General features: G+C 46.1%; 1 protein-coding gene across 4 annotated transcripts in view; it reads right to left on the bottom strand.

Moving 5' to 3' along the window:
* Positions 1 to 16,659, bottom strand: part of ScsbetaG (Succinyl-coenzyme A synthetase beta subunit, GDP-forming) — a 54,897-nt gene that overhangs the window by 29,938 nt on the left and 8,300 nt on the right. For all 4 annotated transcript variants that reach the window (XR_008610318.2, XR_008610317.2, XM_050170395.3 and 1 more), the window contains exons 5-9: positions 13,691 to 13,843; positions 13,217 to 13,306; positions 3,184 to 3,280; positions 2,280 to 2,441; positions 8 to 150 (exon numbers count right to left, since the gene is read on the bottom strand). Coding sequence is in view for 2 of the 4 variants with exons in the window: in XM_050170395.3 (XP_050026352.1) it covers positions 8 to 150; positions 2,280 to 2,441; positions 3,184 to 3,280; positions 13,217 to 13,306; positions 13,691 to 13,843 (645 nt within the window). In the remaining 2 variants the exon portion in view is untranslated. The remainder of the gene's footprint in view (positions 1 to 7; positions 151 to 2,279; positions 2,442 to 3,183; positions 3,281 to 13,216; positions 13,307 to 13,690; positions 13,844 to 16,659) is intronic.

A 16,659-nucleotide genomic window follows, 5' to 3' on the forward strand; every position in this document is an offset into this window, starting at 1 on the left:
GGCCTACCTTGGGGTCATCTGTGATGATCTTGAAGGCTTGTGTGACTTGGTCTTCCTTGACTGAGCCGCCAACATCCAAGAAGTTAGCTGGTGCACCTCCGTGCAGCTGGATAATGTCCATGGTGGCCATGGCCAGGCCTGCTCCATTCACTGCCACAAAGGTTTGCAGGCAATGAATGCATTGCTCATTTACGTTGCTATCCTAGGTTCAAGCCAGCCATCTGAGCACAATGCAGACAAATGATTTCCACAATGCTGAGGCCATACAAATTGGGCATGGGCTTCTAGAATGATGTCCACAGCCACTGCTAAAACTACAAGGGAATTTTCAGGCTGTGGATCAAAGCTGCTTACGGCATTAGCAATCACTGTGGCGGCCTTCACTGAAGGGTCTTCATTTCCATAATGCCCCAAAACCTCAGCAAGGATTCAGTAGGAGGCTCCGTGGGTTTCTCGCAAGCATGAGCATTGCTAGGCATGGAAGCTGGTTACACAGTACAAGGGCATTTCACACATGCACTTATCCGGTCACATTAAATTAGTCATTTATAAGAAAAAGTCACCAAACCTACGCTAACTTCGTGAAAAATATTATGTGGTAACCAAACTGCCATTATCAACAGCAAATTCTTAAAGGGGTCTTGAGCCACCCCTCGGACTTGGTGAAAAAACACAGTGTGCAGATAGCATACGCTGCTGTGAAGATATCAGGCAAATTTTGGAGTCTTGTGTGGCACATGGAGCTCGCAAACGGAACATGAAGTCACCTTTCTCTCGAACGCTTTCTTTTTAACAGAAGCCTGCTCCTTCCTCACTCTTCTGGACACTTTATTTCACGATATAGCAGATTACCATGCGTGGCTGCTGTTTAGTGGCCAACAGCTGACATCAATCAAGAAGGGTGTTTGGATCAGTGCACTTCTTCCGACCGTTACTGTGTATATTTATTGACACAGTTTAACAAACGGGCTGATGTAAGCGAAAATCTGCTTTCAAATTTTGATAATTATGTACTTCTCAAAGAAGCTGACTATTGTCTGCTCATGCTCAGCCACAGCACCTGCATGGGAATTAAACTTTGGCCACCCTGCTTATTGCTGCAGTAGATGTCGGGTCTCGCCGATTTCGACTAGCTTTGAACACTCAGCTCATCTAGAACCACTCGATACTTCAGGTCAGACCACATGCACGCTTGCCAGCACGCTCTCACTCCTCGCCGCTCCTGGTTAGATGCCTTGGCAGACCATGCCTCGCATTGAGCTATTCACAGCGCTTCAAAATGCGCAAGCTGGATGAGGCTACTGTCCGTCAGTCAAGCTGGTGCAGGAGGAAAAACCAGTCTGCACCAAATAGCACAGCCAGACAGGAGCATACGAGCGCGAGCGAACACTCAAGCCCTGCCATGCACAAAGAAAATGCTGCGGTCTGCTAGGTAGCGTGGGTACCGCGGCCACAATGGGGTGCCGTGACAAGTCCGCTCACTAAGTGCACTGCAGTTTGCTGAGGACAACTGCATTTGGCATGCCATAGGTGCCAAAATTGGAAACAGTGGCACCTACGTGAACATCCAAAATCAAATTTGAACTGTGCACCACGGTGACATTCAGGAGGCGGAGCGTTATGGGCACACCCCGCTTCACCATACTCTTTGCAGTGCAGGTCATTGAAGAAGGAGCGGAAGTACCGCGACGGGGTTGTGTGACTGCCAATAACTGTATTTCTGCTGCAAAGTATTTTTGTGGCAAAGTATTCCTGAAACAGTCTAAATTAACTTCAAATGCATTTCTCGACTTTAATAAAAAGTGGTTCAGAGCCCCTTTTAAAGCTGCAAATTAGCATGTTGCCCTGTCATCAGTAAGGTTAGATGCAGAGAAACTCGTAACTAACAATTGTCAACAGTGCCTCCACACTTTATAAGGCCAATGACACGCTAGTTCTTTCCGTCCAGATGGCCTGCTTTGACAATAAGGTGCTCGTGCATGACATTGCAATGTTTGATGATAGGAGAATGTCACCAGCAGCTGAAATATGCCACTGTCCATCACTTACTACGCTATGAATGCTGGAGTATAACAGTGCACTGTGGTGATAACCACATAGTGGTGCCCTCCTTGGGCTGCCACAAACCAAGTGTGTAGTAAAGGAATGGCAGGCTTATACAGCTGTCAGTGTTTTCAAAGACCTTTCACATGTTTTCTACAGCTAGTGCTCTTCAAAATGCGCATTGCCATTTTTTAAGCACCGCATAACTTGCACAGATAAAGCCAGTGCACACCTACCTAAGCAGGCAATGTTTCCATCCATGCCAATGTAATTGAGGTTGTGCTTGGATGCAAGCACTTCTCTGGGATCGCTTTCAGATGTGTCTTCTTGAGCAAAAATGTCCTGCTGTCTGAAGGCCGCATTGTCGTCAAAGTTGATCTTGGCATCAAAGCATACCACTGGTGCCCGTGCAAAGTAAAAAATAGATTGAAAGCTGGCTTGAGGAAGCAAAACATATGCAGGAGCTCTTGCAAGGCATATGCTCTAAGTGAACTGCTCACATTACATAACCTCCTAGCATATAACAATGCAACTGAAGAAGTATGCAAGTATTCGTGCCTTGTTTGATGCTACATTTTATTCTACCACTATAGGACAAAGGCATCTCCCAGTGATCTCCAGCTACTCCTGTCCTGCATCGAACAACATTGGCCTGTGCTTGCAAATTTATATTCTCTGCTGCCCTTGACTGTATTTCCCTTCCCCTAGCGCCCACTCTATTAAATTTATACCACCAGTTATCTCTTCTACACATTACATGACACACCCAATAAGCCCCCCCCCCCCCCCCCCCCACTAGTTCCTATTAATCTCAACTGAAATATCTGCAATTTCTTTTTAATCCATGTTGCCATCTAGGTACTTAATTTTTAAGGCTATGCCTATTATTATGTGTTTCATCAATACACCATCCTTGGCTTTAAGTTGGTTATTCTCTACGTTTTGGTTTCATAGGTTACCTGGTTATTGTAACACCTGAATAGTGTTCTGAGCTGCTCATAAGGCAACTTATATGTTTATAACACCAATTCACTTAAAGAACTACGCAATACATTGCAAATAAAATAGGTCTCTATGTGAGCCTATGGCACAGGTGTTGCAATAACAGTGCTGTCTACAAAATATTCAAGAGGCACTGACCTCTTCCATCTGGCGTTTCTCCAAATGGGTTCACTTCAACCTGAGTGGCATCAACTTTGAGAAATAAGCTGTACAACCTCTCTATCTGTTCAGCTGCCTGCCAGTAAATAGATCAAAGAAAAAAGCAGTACAATAACTCTCCTGCAAAATTTTTTATTTCGCTCACTGCTCCTACGTGCAAAAAGTTTTGAAAATTTAATGCTATAGGAGAAGGCATAAGACCAACCAGCTCATCTTAGTGCTCTCGCTAATCCGCATCAGCCACATGTCATGAACTCTGCACAATTATACTAAACAAATGTTTACTGATTACTGGCAACAAATACCCCTCCACATAGCAGTGCTTGGTCACTCATAGTAATGAATAAAGGGACCACATTCTAGGTAAAGGAAAGTAAAAGCACTGGCAGCTATGGACCTTGCTAGTGGCCAGCTGACCACACCGTGTCAGCAAGAAACAATCACTGCCTTTCCAGTGTCTACAGTGCACAAGACACATGCTTCTTTGACGGTTGCAAGCATGTGTGGAAAGCATGCCATTCACTCTAGATAAGTACAGGTATGTGTGAGATAACTGATTTACATCATTTCACAAAGCATTGTGCAAAAGGATAGAAAAAGCATTGTTACAAACGACGACACACTCTTCCATGGTGGGAGCTTTGGCCCACTGACTTTCACATGCAGAAAGCATGCCACTCAACTATTGCACTTCTTTTCAAACAAGCACTCACAAGAGTGCAGTGCTAATTACGATGGTGCCTCAAGAGCTTTTATTGGGAAGGTGTATTAGTGAGAAATAATTTACTCTAGATAAGTGCAGGTATGTGTGAGATAACTGATCTACATTATTTCACGAAACATTGTGCACAGGATAGAAAAAACATTGTTACGAATGACGTCAGGCTCTTCCATGGTGGGTGTTGAATATTATGCTCCGAAAAAGAAGAGAAGAGGACGAAGTGAGAAACGAGCGTGGAGCCAAGCGCGCCTGCATTTTTTTAGTTGTTTTTGCAAGCGTCGAATAAAGAAGACTGTCTCTACTTCGGCTCCGCTTCCTGGTTTTCAACATATGGTGCCATGACCAGGATATCAGATCTACAGTTGAATACCTCTGACGATGAAGCGAGCTACCTGAAGAGGACGACTGACCGACGCGATCAACGCGACGACGCTGCGACAGAATCGAAGAACGATCCACGTCATCACGAGGCCTACCATTCCCGATGTGACGACATGGAAAGACTACGACGGAAGCGTGCTACCGTTCGAGCGGCGGTCACCAGGATCATCAACGACATGACAATTCTTATGCAGACGGAACCAACACCATCTGGTGAGCTGACCGACTTTCTTAACCTATTGAAGATAAAGGAAACTATGCTTACGGACCTTGATAACCAAGTAGAAGAGCATGTTACCGATGATAACCTTGAGGATGAGCTTCAAAGCGTCGGACAGTATCAAGAATCTATCGTCCTCGCGAAATCCCGTGCTGAACGCCTTTTATCCGATCAGCAAACAACGACTACGCACGAATCTCACGATGAGCTACCGAAGCTCAATGTGCCGAAGTTTCATGGTGACCCCATTAAATGGCCAGAATTTTGGGGTCAATTTGAGTCTACTGTTCGTCAGAACCGGTATATCACAGACGTAGACAAATTGAAATATCTTTGGAGCTACTTGATGGGTAAAGCGGAAGGTGTCATCAGCGGCCTGTCGACAACCAACGAAAGCTATAGCACAGCTATAGAACTTCTCAAAGAAAGATTCGGTCAGAAGACACTGATTGTTAACGACCACATGCGTCGTCTTCTAAACCTACGTAAAGTTCGTTCTTGCGAAGATTTCAAAGGGCTTCAAAGGTTGCATGAAGAAGTGCAGACGCGCGTGAGATCCCTGCATAACCTTGGCGTCGAAGAAAAAGAATATGGAGTGCTTCTGACTACTGCTATAATACAAAATCTTCCACAAGAAATGGTACTCCGTTATAATCAGTGCATCTTGTCTTCGACAAATACAGGCGTTACTAGTGACAGGCTAAATGAAATGTCTGTTCAGCCGGGAACAGACTATAATGATGACTTCTGACAAGAGAGAACAAGCCTCAACAGCAAAAAGGCAACCTAGTGAGCATTTCCAAGGTTCTGCATTTATGTTAACCATGAAACTGACTTCAGAGAGTTGTACATTATGCGGAGACAAAGATCACTCGGTGGATGTCTGCCCAGCGGAACTAACATTAGACGAGAAGAAAGCGAAACTATGCAAATTAGGATGTTGTTTCCGCTGCGCTGGACAATTTCACAAAGCTAAGGAATACCGAAACTGGAAAGAGACTAAGCTGTGCGAAATGCAAGGGGCGACATATCACCACTATGTGCAACCCAAAATGGAAGCAGAAGAATACGGAAACGCAGACAACTGTTTCCAGCTCGTCAACAGATTCGCCAAAGTGCACAGTTCTTCTGCAGACCGCCCAAGTTTGGGTTCTGGGCACTGGAAGCAAATGCTTTGTAAGAATGTTAGTTGATGGCAGTCAACGCAGCTTCATCACGGAAGAATCGTCTAGGAAGCTGAAAGCCACTGTGTTAGCCGAAGAGCAGCTCACCATCTCGGGATTTGGAAACGTTTCAGCACTGTGGAAATATTATAAGAGAGTACGAGTCACGCTGCATAGCCAGTACGACTCAAACTCACTTGAAGTAGAGGCTACAGAAGTTCCCGAAATTTGCAATGACTTGTCAGCATTAACAGAGACAAATGTACTTGCAAAGTTGAAAAGCAAAAACTTACGTTTGGCTGACGTCAACGCAGTTCAGGTCTCACCTGAGCCTGGAATAAGCGTCCTTATAGGTGCAGCTTGTCAGCGGAAGAATTCATCGACTGGACGACTCCTTGACAGCCATCGAAACTATCATAGGATGGACACTTCACGGAGATACGAGAAGTCCACCTAAGTTCTACAAGCGGGAAACCATAAGGAACTTCAATATATGCCTAATGGAAGCCAACGTTTCCCAGCAACTGAAGTCTTTCTGGGAAGTAGAACATCTGGGGCTGACTAACGAAGTCAGACTTTCGGAAGATGACGAACACGTCCTGAAGAACTTCGAGGAAACAACTGTTAGAAGCAGTGGTTGCTATCAAGTTGAACTGCCGTGGCGCAGCAATTGTCCCCAGCTTAAAAATAACCGTGATGTCGCGTTAAAGAGGCTGGAGTCCTTGCAGAGAACGCTACATCGAGAACCAGAGTTTCAGAAGGAATATGACACTGCCATTAGGAGCTACTATAATAAAGACTTCGCTGAGAAGGTCACAATGGACAGTACGAGTGAACATATCACGCGCTATAAGCCACACCGAGCAGTAGTGCGACGCGACAGAACTACGCCTAAAGTACAGGTGGTATTCGACGCCTCTTCTCAGGCTTCGGCCTCACCTTCACTCAACGACGTCTTGTGGACAGGGCCGAATTTGAACCCCAACATCACCGACTTACTGCTGAAGTTTCGCAGCTTCAAGATTATAGTTTCCGCCGATATCGAAAAAGCGTTTCTTCAAGTGTCCCTGGCTGAACACGACCGAGACGTGTTTTGTTACTTCTGGTTTGAAGAAGGGTCTTCCAATATTGAAGAACTGCTCATGACAAGGGTTCCTTTTGGTGCCTGCAGCAGTCCCTTTCTCCTTGCTGCAACTCTGAGACACCACTTCCAACTGGTAGAAGACAAATACCCTTCTATGCCAAACTATTGAAGGATCTTCACAGAATGGCGGCCACTAATAGTGTGTCGGCTGCTGAAGGACAGTCATGGAATTCTTAGGCCGAAACTATCTGCTTCAGGAGTCCAGAAAATGAAGAAGCCGATACAGAGGCAGAGACAGCGAAAAGAGAAAGCGATTCCATAAAATTAAGAAAAGAGGATATGGAACTTTTCGGATTTTGTCTAGCGTGGGATTATCTCTATTTAGTTGTGTGTGAAATATGTAACCAAGTCACAAAACCACAGGCTCTGCGACATCACTTGGAGCAGCGGCATGGGAGCATTGACACCTTTGGTCGGGGTGACCACAATGCTGGCACGTCCGTGCTCCACCCGGCGGGTGGAGGGAAGTCGTCAGGGCACAGCTCCTTCTCATTGTCGTCATCATCGTAGTCTTCAACGTCATCGTCTTCCACCCAGCGACACTCGAGTGGGCCTGCCAGGAGCCTGTCGTCAACAGCAAAGGCTCCATCTGAGTCCTCACTGTCAGGGAGGCACAGCAGTGCGGTGGAAAGGCTAAAACGTAAAAACCACACGCTGGCCCCCGCTGTCCGGGTGGAGGGAATTCCACTTCCACGACAGCCTGAAGCCACGGCCACCCGCAACAGCTCGCCAGGCTGTGAAAAGGAATTACCTTCACCCCAGCAGCCACCAACTTTAACCCCTGGAGGGCTAGGACTGCTGTCTGGGCCGGGGCCAGGGCAGGCCAATCACATAACACCCAATGCATGCACCAGCAGCACGTCAGCAATGGTGGCTGCGACGGCTCCTGCTGCGGCACCTACTCCCATCAGGAAGACACCTTCCAGCAATGGTTCCACCACGAGCACAGCATCAAAAGAGACACCGTCGTCACGCGAATTACTTCAACGAAGATGGAAACATAGAGAACATGTGTTAAACAAATTCTGGAACCGGTGGCAGCGAGGGTACCTCCAAGAACTTCGTTCACCTCACATTAATGAAAATAGACACAGAATCAGTGAAGCTTGGAGACAGTACTGATAAAAGAATTAAACTCGCCAAGAAAATTGTGGTAGATGGGACAAATGACAGAATCATTTCTGGGCAGCGACGGCAAAGTTCGCTCATGCAAAGTACACACTTCTAGTGGCAACACGTTGCGGAGACCAGTACAGATGCTGTACCACCTAGAAACTGCCGGACAAGCTCCGTCATGAAAAGAAACAAGCAAGCACAAGCAAATTGTTCGGCCGGGAGCTGTTAAATAGTATGCTCCGATAAAGATGAGCAGAAGCCGAAGTTAGAAGCGAGAAGCCGAAGTTAGAAGCGAGCGTGGAGCCGAGCACACGCCTGTATTTTTTTAGTTCTTTTGCAAGCGTCGAGTAAAGAAGACATTCTCTACTTCGGCTCCGCTTCCTGGTTTTCAACAGTGGGAGCTTTGGTCCACTGACTGTTCATGAGGCCCTCAGGCTTCTGGCATTGAGCTTTCGTGCGCCAACAGACAGCACAGCACTGCACATAGTTTGATATGTCAGCCTGCATGCCCAGCCAGATGCACCGTGCTGAGACACGTCTCACGGTCTTGAAAAATTCAGCATGGCCTGCAGTGGGGTGGTCGTGTGCAGTCTTCAGTGCCAGATGTCTAAGGTGATCAGGTAGCCATGGTACTTTCTTGTTGCCTCTTTGCTGAACCAGCAGTCTGCTTGGCTCCCGTTCTGTTGTCTCTGCCAGATCATGAACTAAGTGGTGATCAGGGTCCGAGCTTGGGAGCCTAGCCCGTTGACCACAGTCTTCAGTTTTGAGAGACAGCCGCCAAGAGCCTGTTCTTAGACAAGCTGTCTTGTGTCGCCTAAGAGTGTGGCATTCTCTTCCAAGGCTACTGCCACTTTCTCAAATGTAATTTTCACTTCAGGTTCTGGAGTGGCAATGGGGAACAGTGTTTCATGCAGACTGTCAATTCATCAAAGACACCAAAGAGGGGCTCTGCTCAAGGCATCTGCAGGTACATTTGCCTGTTCTCGTCTGTGCTTGATTTGGCAATCGAAGCCCTGCAGTCATAGGACCTAACACTTGACCCTGGGTGAAGCTTGGTCGGTGCTGAACATCCATGACAAGGACGAGTGGTTACAGGGAATCTCAAACTCGGTAAATGCAAGATAGGCCCTGAACTTGTCCACTGCCCACGCTGCTGCGAGGCACTCCCACTCCTGGACAGTATAATGGCTTTCGGCCTCTGTAAGAACCCTGTTAATGAAGGAAACGGGCTGCAGTCCATCAGGGCCAACTTGCAGTAGCACAGCTGCAATGCTGACACTGCTTGCATCAGTTTCAACCACGAAAGGTTGATTTATATCTGGAAGGCCCCCAACTGCATCCTGAGCTAAGGACTGCTTGAGTGCAGTGAAAGTCTGCTCTTGACTCTCTTCCCACTGCCATGGCTCATTCTTCAAAAAATTCCGCAAGTGGATGCACTGTCAATGAGAAGTGTGGGATGAAGTTCCTATAATAGCCAGCAAGCCCCAAGAAGGCTTGCAACTGCTTAATTGTGCTGGGTCTTGGGTAATCTAGCACTGTATGCACTTTTCCTTCATCTGGTCTGCACTGCCCAGGTGAGGTGAGGTGGCCCAAGAACTTATGGGACTGACAGCACACCTGTATTTGTCCGGCATAATCATAAGGCCAGCACCTTCAATATGTTGCAGTACTTCCCTCACCTGCTCAACGTGACTCTCACGTGTCTCCGACTAGACTAGAACATCATCTAAAAATTTCATAGGAAAGTGGCAATTGCTAGTCCAAGCACACGGTCCATCAACATTTGAAAGTTGCCGATCCAGCTGCCACCATGAAGGGCACCCTGACGAATTCAAGCATACCCTGATGGCAGATTAGGCCATTTTCATGATGTCGGCTTGATTGAAGCTTGAGAACCACTGAGCTCAGCAAAGTTGTGCTAGCAGCCAGTCTGTTTGAAGCATTGGGTAGGCAGGTACCCTGGCTCATGCATTCAACGGCCGGTAGTCTACAGCAAACCAGTAGCCTCCAGACTTTTTTGCGACGAGCTCTGGGGCACTAGTTCAAGGGCTGCTGCTTCGCCTTATAAGACCCTGCTCCAGGAGGTCATGTAAGCAGCCTTCAATAGTTTTCCGTTTCTTAACATTCAGTGGGCGGAGCTTGCATCTCACAGGTACACTATCTCCTTTGTCTATACAGTGCTGAGCGAGGGTGGTACTCCCAGGAATTGTAATAAACAAAGGGCTGAAGTAGTCAAGCACTTCCTTTATGCTTGGTTGTAGTTTTGTTGCTACAGCACGGTGCTTGCCCTCTTTGGTTGTAATTCTACACCCTATGTCAGAAGCTGAAAGAACGTCTTTGAAGAGAGTGTACAAGGGCTAAGACTATTCATCTTCCTCTATTGTGAGTACTGTGGCTGGACCCTTGTCGTACTTAGCAAAAGGCACAATGCGTTGCGGGTCGGTGCCAATGGCCCATCTGCCTAGTGCTACATGTATAAAGATGCTTGTTGCACTCAAAAAGTCCCTGCACACACAGGTCTGGAAAACATAGGAAGCGCTTGTTGCAGCTGCTCATAGCTCACTGGATCTTGCACTTTAGGGATGTGGTAAACTGGGACCAAGCTGTTGCCAGACAGAGTGCACACACCTGTGTCCTGAGCTAGGCACCCATCTCCTCTGCTACCTTGGGCCCCAGCATTCCAAGTAAGCTCATGCTTGAGCCTGTGTCCAGTAGGCCTTGGAACAGTCTTCCCAATACGCAACTCCAGCAGGGGCTCCTTCCTGCATGCTGAAACTGCTACGTGCAATGCAGTCAAATAGGTGACCGCCAGGGTGGCACCTACCACTTCCTGTCTCCCGGACACTTTGTGTTCAGAAATGCCCAATTACATTGCATTCTTAGCAGCTAAGTGACAGCCGACTGACAGCAGATTGAAACGGCGTGACAGCCACAGCCGTCGGCAGTCTGGGCTGTGTTCCGGGCAGGCCAGTCACATTCACAGCTGACTGGAAGGCATGGTCCCTAGCAACTTGGCCTGGCGGAGGCAGCGGCGGCTTGCACTGCAACCGTCTCCAAGCAAGCTCCATGAGGCTGTCAGCTGCTTTAGGCAACACCGTGAGATCTGCAAGCTATTTGCCATCGACCAAGTCTTGGAGTTGTGGGTGCATTTGCCGCAGCACGTGGTTAACATTTTCTTTTCTGGTTCGGAAACTGTTGCCGATCCGGTCATAATAGGCCGCAATTGTGCAAATAAATTCTTCTAAATTTTCTTCTGGGTGCTGCGTGTGGAGCTCAAGTTTTTGTTTTAAGCAGCACTTTATGTCAACAGAAGAGAATTCCGCAATGAAGGCCACAGTAAACTCGTCCAACGACACAAACGTGGTCACAAAGCGCCTCCACAACTTCGTGCTGCCTTCCAGAGCAGCAGGCACAATGTGGGTAAGCCATTTGTCGGTGGTGACACCGTTGACCATACAAAACGTCTCCAGCCAGTACAAGAACTCTTTGGGGGATTGGATGTCCGTGAATCCGCTAGAGCTGACCTCCAGCGAAGCGGCGTCGCCTGACAGTTGAATTGCTGTCACAGAACCTGCCAGCTCTGCCTCTGCCGCCATCAGTCTTAGTCAAACTGCTGCCATGATTTGCTCGTGTAGCATGGCAGAGTCACTGGTTTGCCACAGCAGATGCTGCAGCGAATCTTCGGACACGGTGACATTGGATTCGATTGGAAAAACTTTCATAAATGTCCTGCAGGACGCACGTCAGCGCGCAGTGGGCGTCTCCCACGCAGGGACCGACAGGGAGTACCTGGCGGCCGCTGCGCGAGCCTGCTGGACGGCCCATTGCTGGTCTTATAGGAGCGGGCTTCATATGGTCTTCTCCCAATTGTCGGAGGTAGAGTCGGGCGGAGCGTTTCTGCACTTTCAGAGCATGTATGCAAGTGTCGCCGTGACCCCGCACGAGGGGCACGCATCGTCGGGGTAGACGTCCGGGTGGATGATGTGTAAGGTGGCGGGGTTTGGATAGGTATGTGTCTGTAACAAGTGTAGCGTTAGCGCCTGCGGCCTGTTTAGTTTGGGGTGCGGGGGCGGAAAGAGACGTCATAACAAGTAAAAGTGTTTGGTGATTTCATTGTACGTTACTGGGGCGTCCCTGTTCGCCTCCAACTCATCGAGACGTGTCTGTCAATACCGAATGAGCCACCACTTGTTACGAACCATGACAGGCTGATATGTTCATTGCAAACATTCACTTTATTGCTGCACTCCGTGACTCTTCCCCCATGCTGTCCACATGCTGTCCACATGCTGTCCATCTGCACGCACCACACACTTTGCACCACCCGCGTCTTCCTTCCCTTCTCACTGCCACACTCACACTACCTGGTCCTCTCTCTGGCAACGTGCACGCAGCCTCCGAGACCTGCGCCTTGCCTCGCCTCACTTGGAGCTTTCGGTCCGCTTACATTGTGAATCTTTCCTCACAACATACCTCCGCTACTTAAATATCACGATGACAATACCCTTCAGGAAAAGGAAGTCACTGAAATTTTTTTGCTGGGACACTCGGGAAAATAGGAGAACAAGTATTTTTAATTCAGGTTCAGGATAATTCTCTATTTACACCTGCAAAAAGTAACATTGTTTGAGGTATTGTAAAGTCACCGAAATTGAGCAGCACATACCTTTAGCAGACCAGCCAGCCTTAGAATTTCAAACACACCACAGTGGAAGCCAAGAAATATTAAAGTTTGGTGAAAAGTAGTAAGAACTGTTTGATTAATCAATATGTTGACCGTTTATTAAAAGGTCCGCAGCCTGCTCTGTAGGGGTGCTGTGAACAGGCACTCTGCTCTATAGTCACAGCAACCACAACCCCTACTGCAGACAAGCAGAAATGTTTGTGAAGTTCGTTATTGAAACAGTCACCTAATGGCTGTCAACAATTTCGTTACTGTAATGCATTGGTTCTATCAGTTAACGTTGCTGCCGTGGGGCTGGTCCAGATAATCAACAGGCCCAAAAGATGGTTCGTAACAAATCACTCAATGACTGTGTATGTATTTTTTTTTTCTTGAAATTGGTTTTGCCCTAGAATATACGTAAATAAAGAAATAGGAAATATTTGTCAATATGACAATAGTAAACAAACGCTAAAAATTGGGCATATTACAATGAAATCATACAAGCTGGCAGGTATGCATTTAGGCTGCCTATACGATTCCACACTACAGAAAGATCAAGGTCTGAAATACAGAGGTATAAGATATCGCAACCATTTCTCACCTTATCCAGCAGTGGACCCTTGAAGTTGAGGTTCTTTGCAATCTTCTGTGCTTGTGTGTGAGTGATGCCCTCCAGTATATTGACTGGCTCCTGTCACATATGAACAAAACTTGTTTGATAAGCCGGTTCTTGCCTAAGCCTGTAGGTGCTCTGAACCCTTTGTCATTACTTTTGCAACACACATACATGCACACGCACAAAGGAAAAAGCAATGACGCAATGTGCATCTCAAGGCATGCTTATAAAGCACTAGAGCATACATTAATCGGCAAGGTTGATGCTAGATATGCCGATGATGACAGCTGTTTTATGGAATCGGTACTACTATTTAGTGATAGAATGGCACAACATGTGCCAATGGTCTGGTGAAGTGTACATGTTATGATCAGAAAAATAATAGATACAAAGAGAAATGCTGATGATATAACATACTGCAGCTGGCCTGTCATAAAAGATAAAAAGAATACTGTGTACCTTAAAAATCAAGTGTGGCGTCTTTTCAGCGACATCTTCAATGTCTACGCCTCCAGCCGGACTGGCCACTATCACGGGACCATTGTAGGAACGGTCCATCAGAATGGCCAGGTAGGTCTCTCTTGATATGTCCAGGGCCTCAGCAATCATCACCTTAGTGCACACATACAGAAATCAACTTTCGGCTCTACAGACAACTAATAAATATATAAGGAGAAAGGTACACAGATAATCAGGCAGAACAAGTACTAAAGCCATGTGTTACTGCTATTAGCATCTTTAGGAATTTTACCCAACTTGCGGTTGGCTGGTTGTTTTTTTTTTCCTATGTATTATGTATGTATGTGTGTGTGTGTGTGTGTGTGTGTGTGTGTGTGTGTGTATGTATGTATGCAGACATTGTTTCGGATATTATCGGCCTTACTGAAATTAGAAAAACTGGTGAGGCTTACACATTGCTAAATAACGGCCATGTCCTCTGCTATAGAGGTCTCTCTGATAAGAAGCAATATGGGGTAGGATTCCTAATCCATAAGGACATAGCGGGAAACATTGACGAATTCTACAGCATTAACGAGAGGGTAGCAGTACCGTAATCAAACTTAATAAAGGGGTATAGATTAAAGGTAGTACAAGCAAGGTAGTACATGAGGAAGTAGATCAGCTTTATGAAGATGTTGAAATAGCGATGAGAAAAGTGCAAACGCGGTATACAGTAGTAATGGAGGACTTCAATGCAAAAGTGGGAAAGAACAGGCAGGTGAACAGGCAGCTGGCAACTATGGCGTCGATTCTAGAAACACAAGAGGAGAGATGCTGGTAGAATTCGCAGGAAGGAATAAGCTGAGAATAATGAACACCCTTTTTCAGGAAAAGTAACAACAGAAAGTGGGCCTGGAAAAGCCCTAATGGTGAAACAAGAAATGAAATTGATTTCATACTTTCTGCCGATCCCAGCATATTGCAGGATGCAGAAGTGATAGGTAGGGTAAAGTGCAGTGATCATAGGTTAGTGAGGGCTAGGATTCACCTCAATTTGAACAAAGAAAGAGTAAAATTGGTCAAGAAGAAAACAGGTCAACTTAGAGGTAGTAAGGGTAAAAGCAGACAAATTTAGGCTGGTACTTGCAAACAAATATGCAGCCTTAGAACAGAGAGATGATGATGATGACATAGAGGTAATGAATGAAACTGTAACGATGCTGGCTTCAGGGGCAGCAAGTGAAGTGGGACGCAAGGCACCAAGGCAACAAGTAGGCAAGCTCCCCCACTAATAAAGTGACTGCAAATAAAGACGGGCGGTAACTTTCAACTAGTCTGTTCACGGTAGCCCGTGGGCATACATAGACAAATAGAACATGCGCAGCGCAGCAAGCAAGAACACTCATCAGCCTAGCGGGGCAATCATTTATAAAAAAAAATCTATTTCCGATTGAAACAACCTAATGGAAGTGTCGCTAACACAGTCTTGGCCTTTCTTTTTTATGTGATAAGCCTCCATCAGTTCGCGTGCAGTCTGGTCCTGGCTTCTCCCCAGAATCTTTATCTCTTTAAACAGAGGTGCACATTGACAGGCATTGCAGTGCGCAGGCAAGTGCGCCAATTTATCTTTCGTTTACTTTTGTTCATGTTTTGTTCACTTGCCTGCACACTGCAATGCCTGTCACTGTGCACCTCTGTTTAAGAAGATAAAGATTCTGGGGAGAAGCCAGGACCAGACTGCACGTGAACTGACGGAGGTTTATCACATAAAAGGAAAGGCCAAGACTGTGTTAGTGACATTTCCATTAGGTTGTTTCAATCGGAAATAGATTTTTTTTATAATTGGTTGCCCCGCTAGGCTGATGAGTGTTCTTGTTTGCTGAATTCTGCGCATGTTCTATTTGTCTATGTATGCCCACGGGCTGCCGTGAATAAACCAGTTGAAAGTTACCACCCGTGTTGTTTGTGTGTTCTCTTCCGCTGTCCCCGTCTTCATATCCGGTGAATATGATATGCAGTAAACACCAACTAGGCCAAACTGAAGTTCTGGACCTAACAAAGGACCTAATAAAGAAACAACAAAAAATGAAAGTGTCCAACTCAAGAGATAAGATAGAATCTGCGGAACTATCAAAACTGATCAACAAGGCGAAAATAAGTGATATTCGAAACTATAAATTGAAAAAAACTGAAGAAGCTGCAAGTGGACGCAGCCTGAAATCAGTGAGAAAGAAACTTGACATAGGACAAACCAAGATGTATGCACTGAAAGATAAGCAGGGTAATATCAATAGCAATCTCGAAGGTATAATAAAAGCAGCGGAAGAATTCTACACTGACCTATCAGTACCCAGACGATTCAGGAGTACTCTATTCGAAACAGTAATGAAGAGTATACAGAAACTCCTCTTATAACTAGAGATGAGGTCAGAAGGGCCTTGCAAGGCATGAAATGGGGAAAAGCGGCAGGAGAGGATGGAATAACAGTCAATTTAATCAAAAATGGAGGAGACATAATGCTAGGAAAACTGGCAGCTCTCTATACGAAGTTTCTATCGACTGCAAGGGTCCTAGAAAACTGGAAGAATGCAAACATTATACTAATCCACAAAAATGGCGACGTTAAAGAACTGAAAAACTATAGGCCCATTAGCTTACTCCCAGTATTGTATAAAATATTTACTAAAATATTCTCTAATAGAATAAGGGCAACATTGGACTTTAGTCAACCAAGGGAACAGGCTGGCTTCAGGAAAGGATACTCTACAATGGATTACATCCATGCCATTCATCAGGTTATCGAGAGATCCACTGAGTACGATAAGCCTCTCTATATGGCTTTTATAGATTACAAAAAGCATTTGATTCAGTAGAGATACCAGCAGTCATAGAGGCATTGCATAGTCAAGTGTAGTTAATTCTACACAAGTAGGAAGATACCTATAAAGAAAGGGGTCAGACAAGGGAGACACAATCTCTCCAATGCT

Source organism: Dermacentor andersoni, chromosome 6 (assembly GCF_023375885.2).
Source record: "Dermacentor andersoni chromosome 6, qqDerAnde1_hic_scaffold, whole genome shotgun sequence".
Lineage (NCBI taxonomy): Eukaryota > Metazoa > Arthropoda > Arachnida > Ixodida > Ixodidae > Dermacentor > Dermacentor andersoni.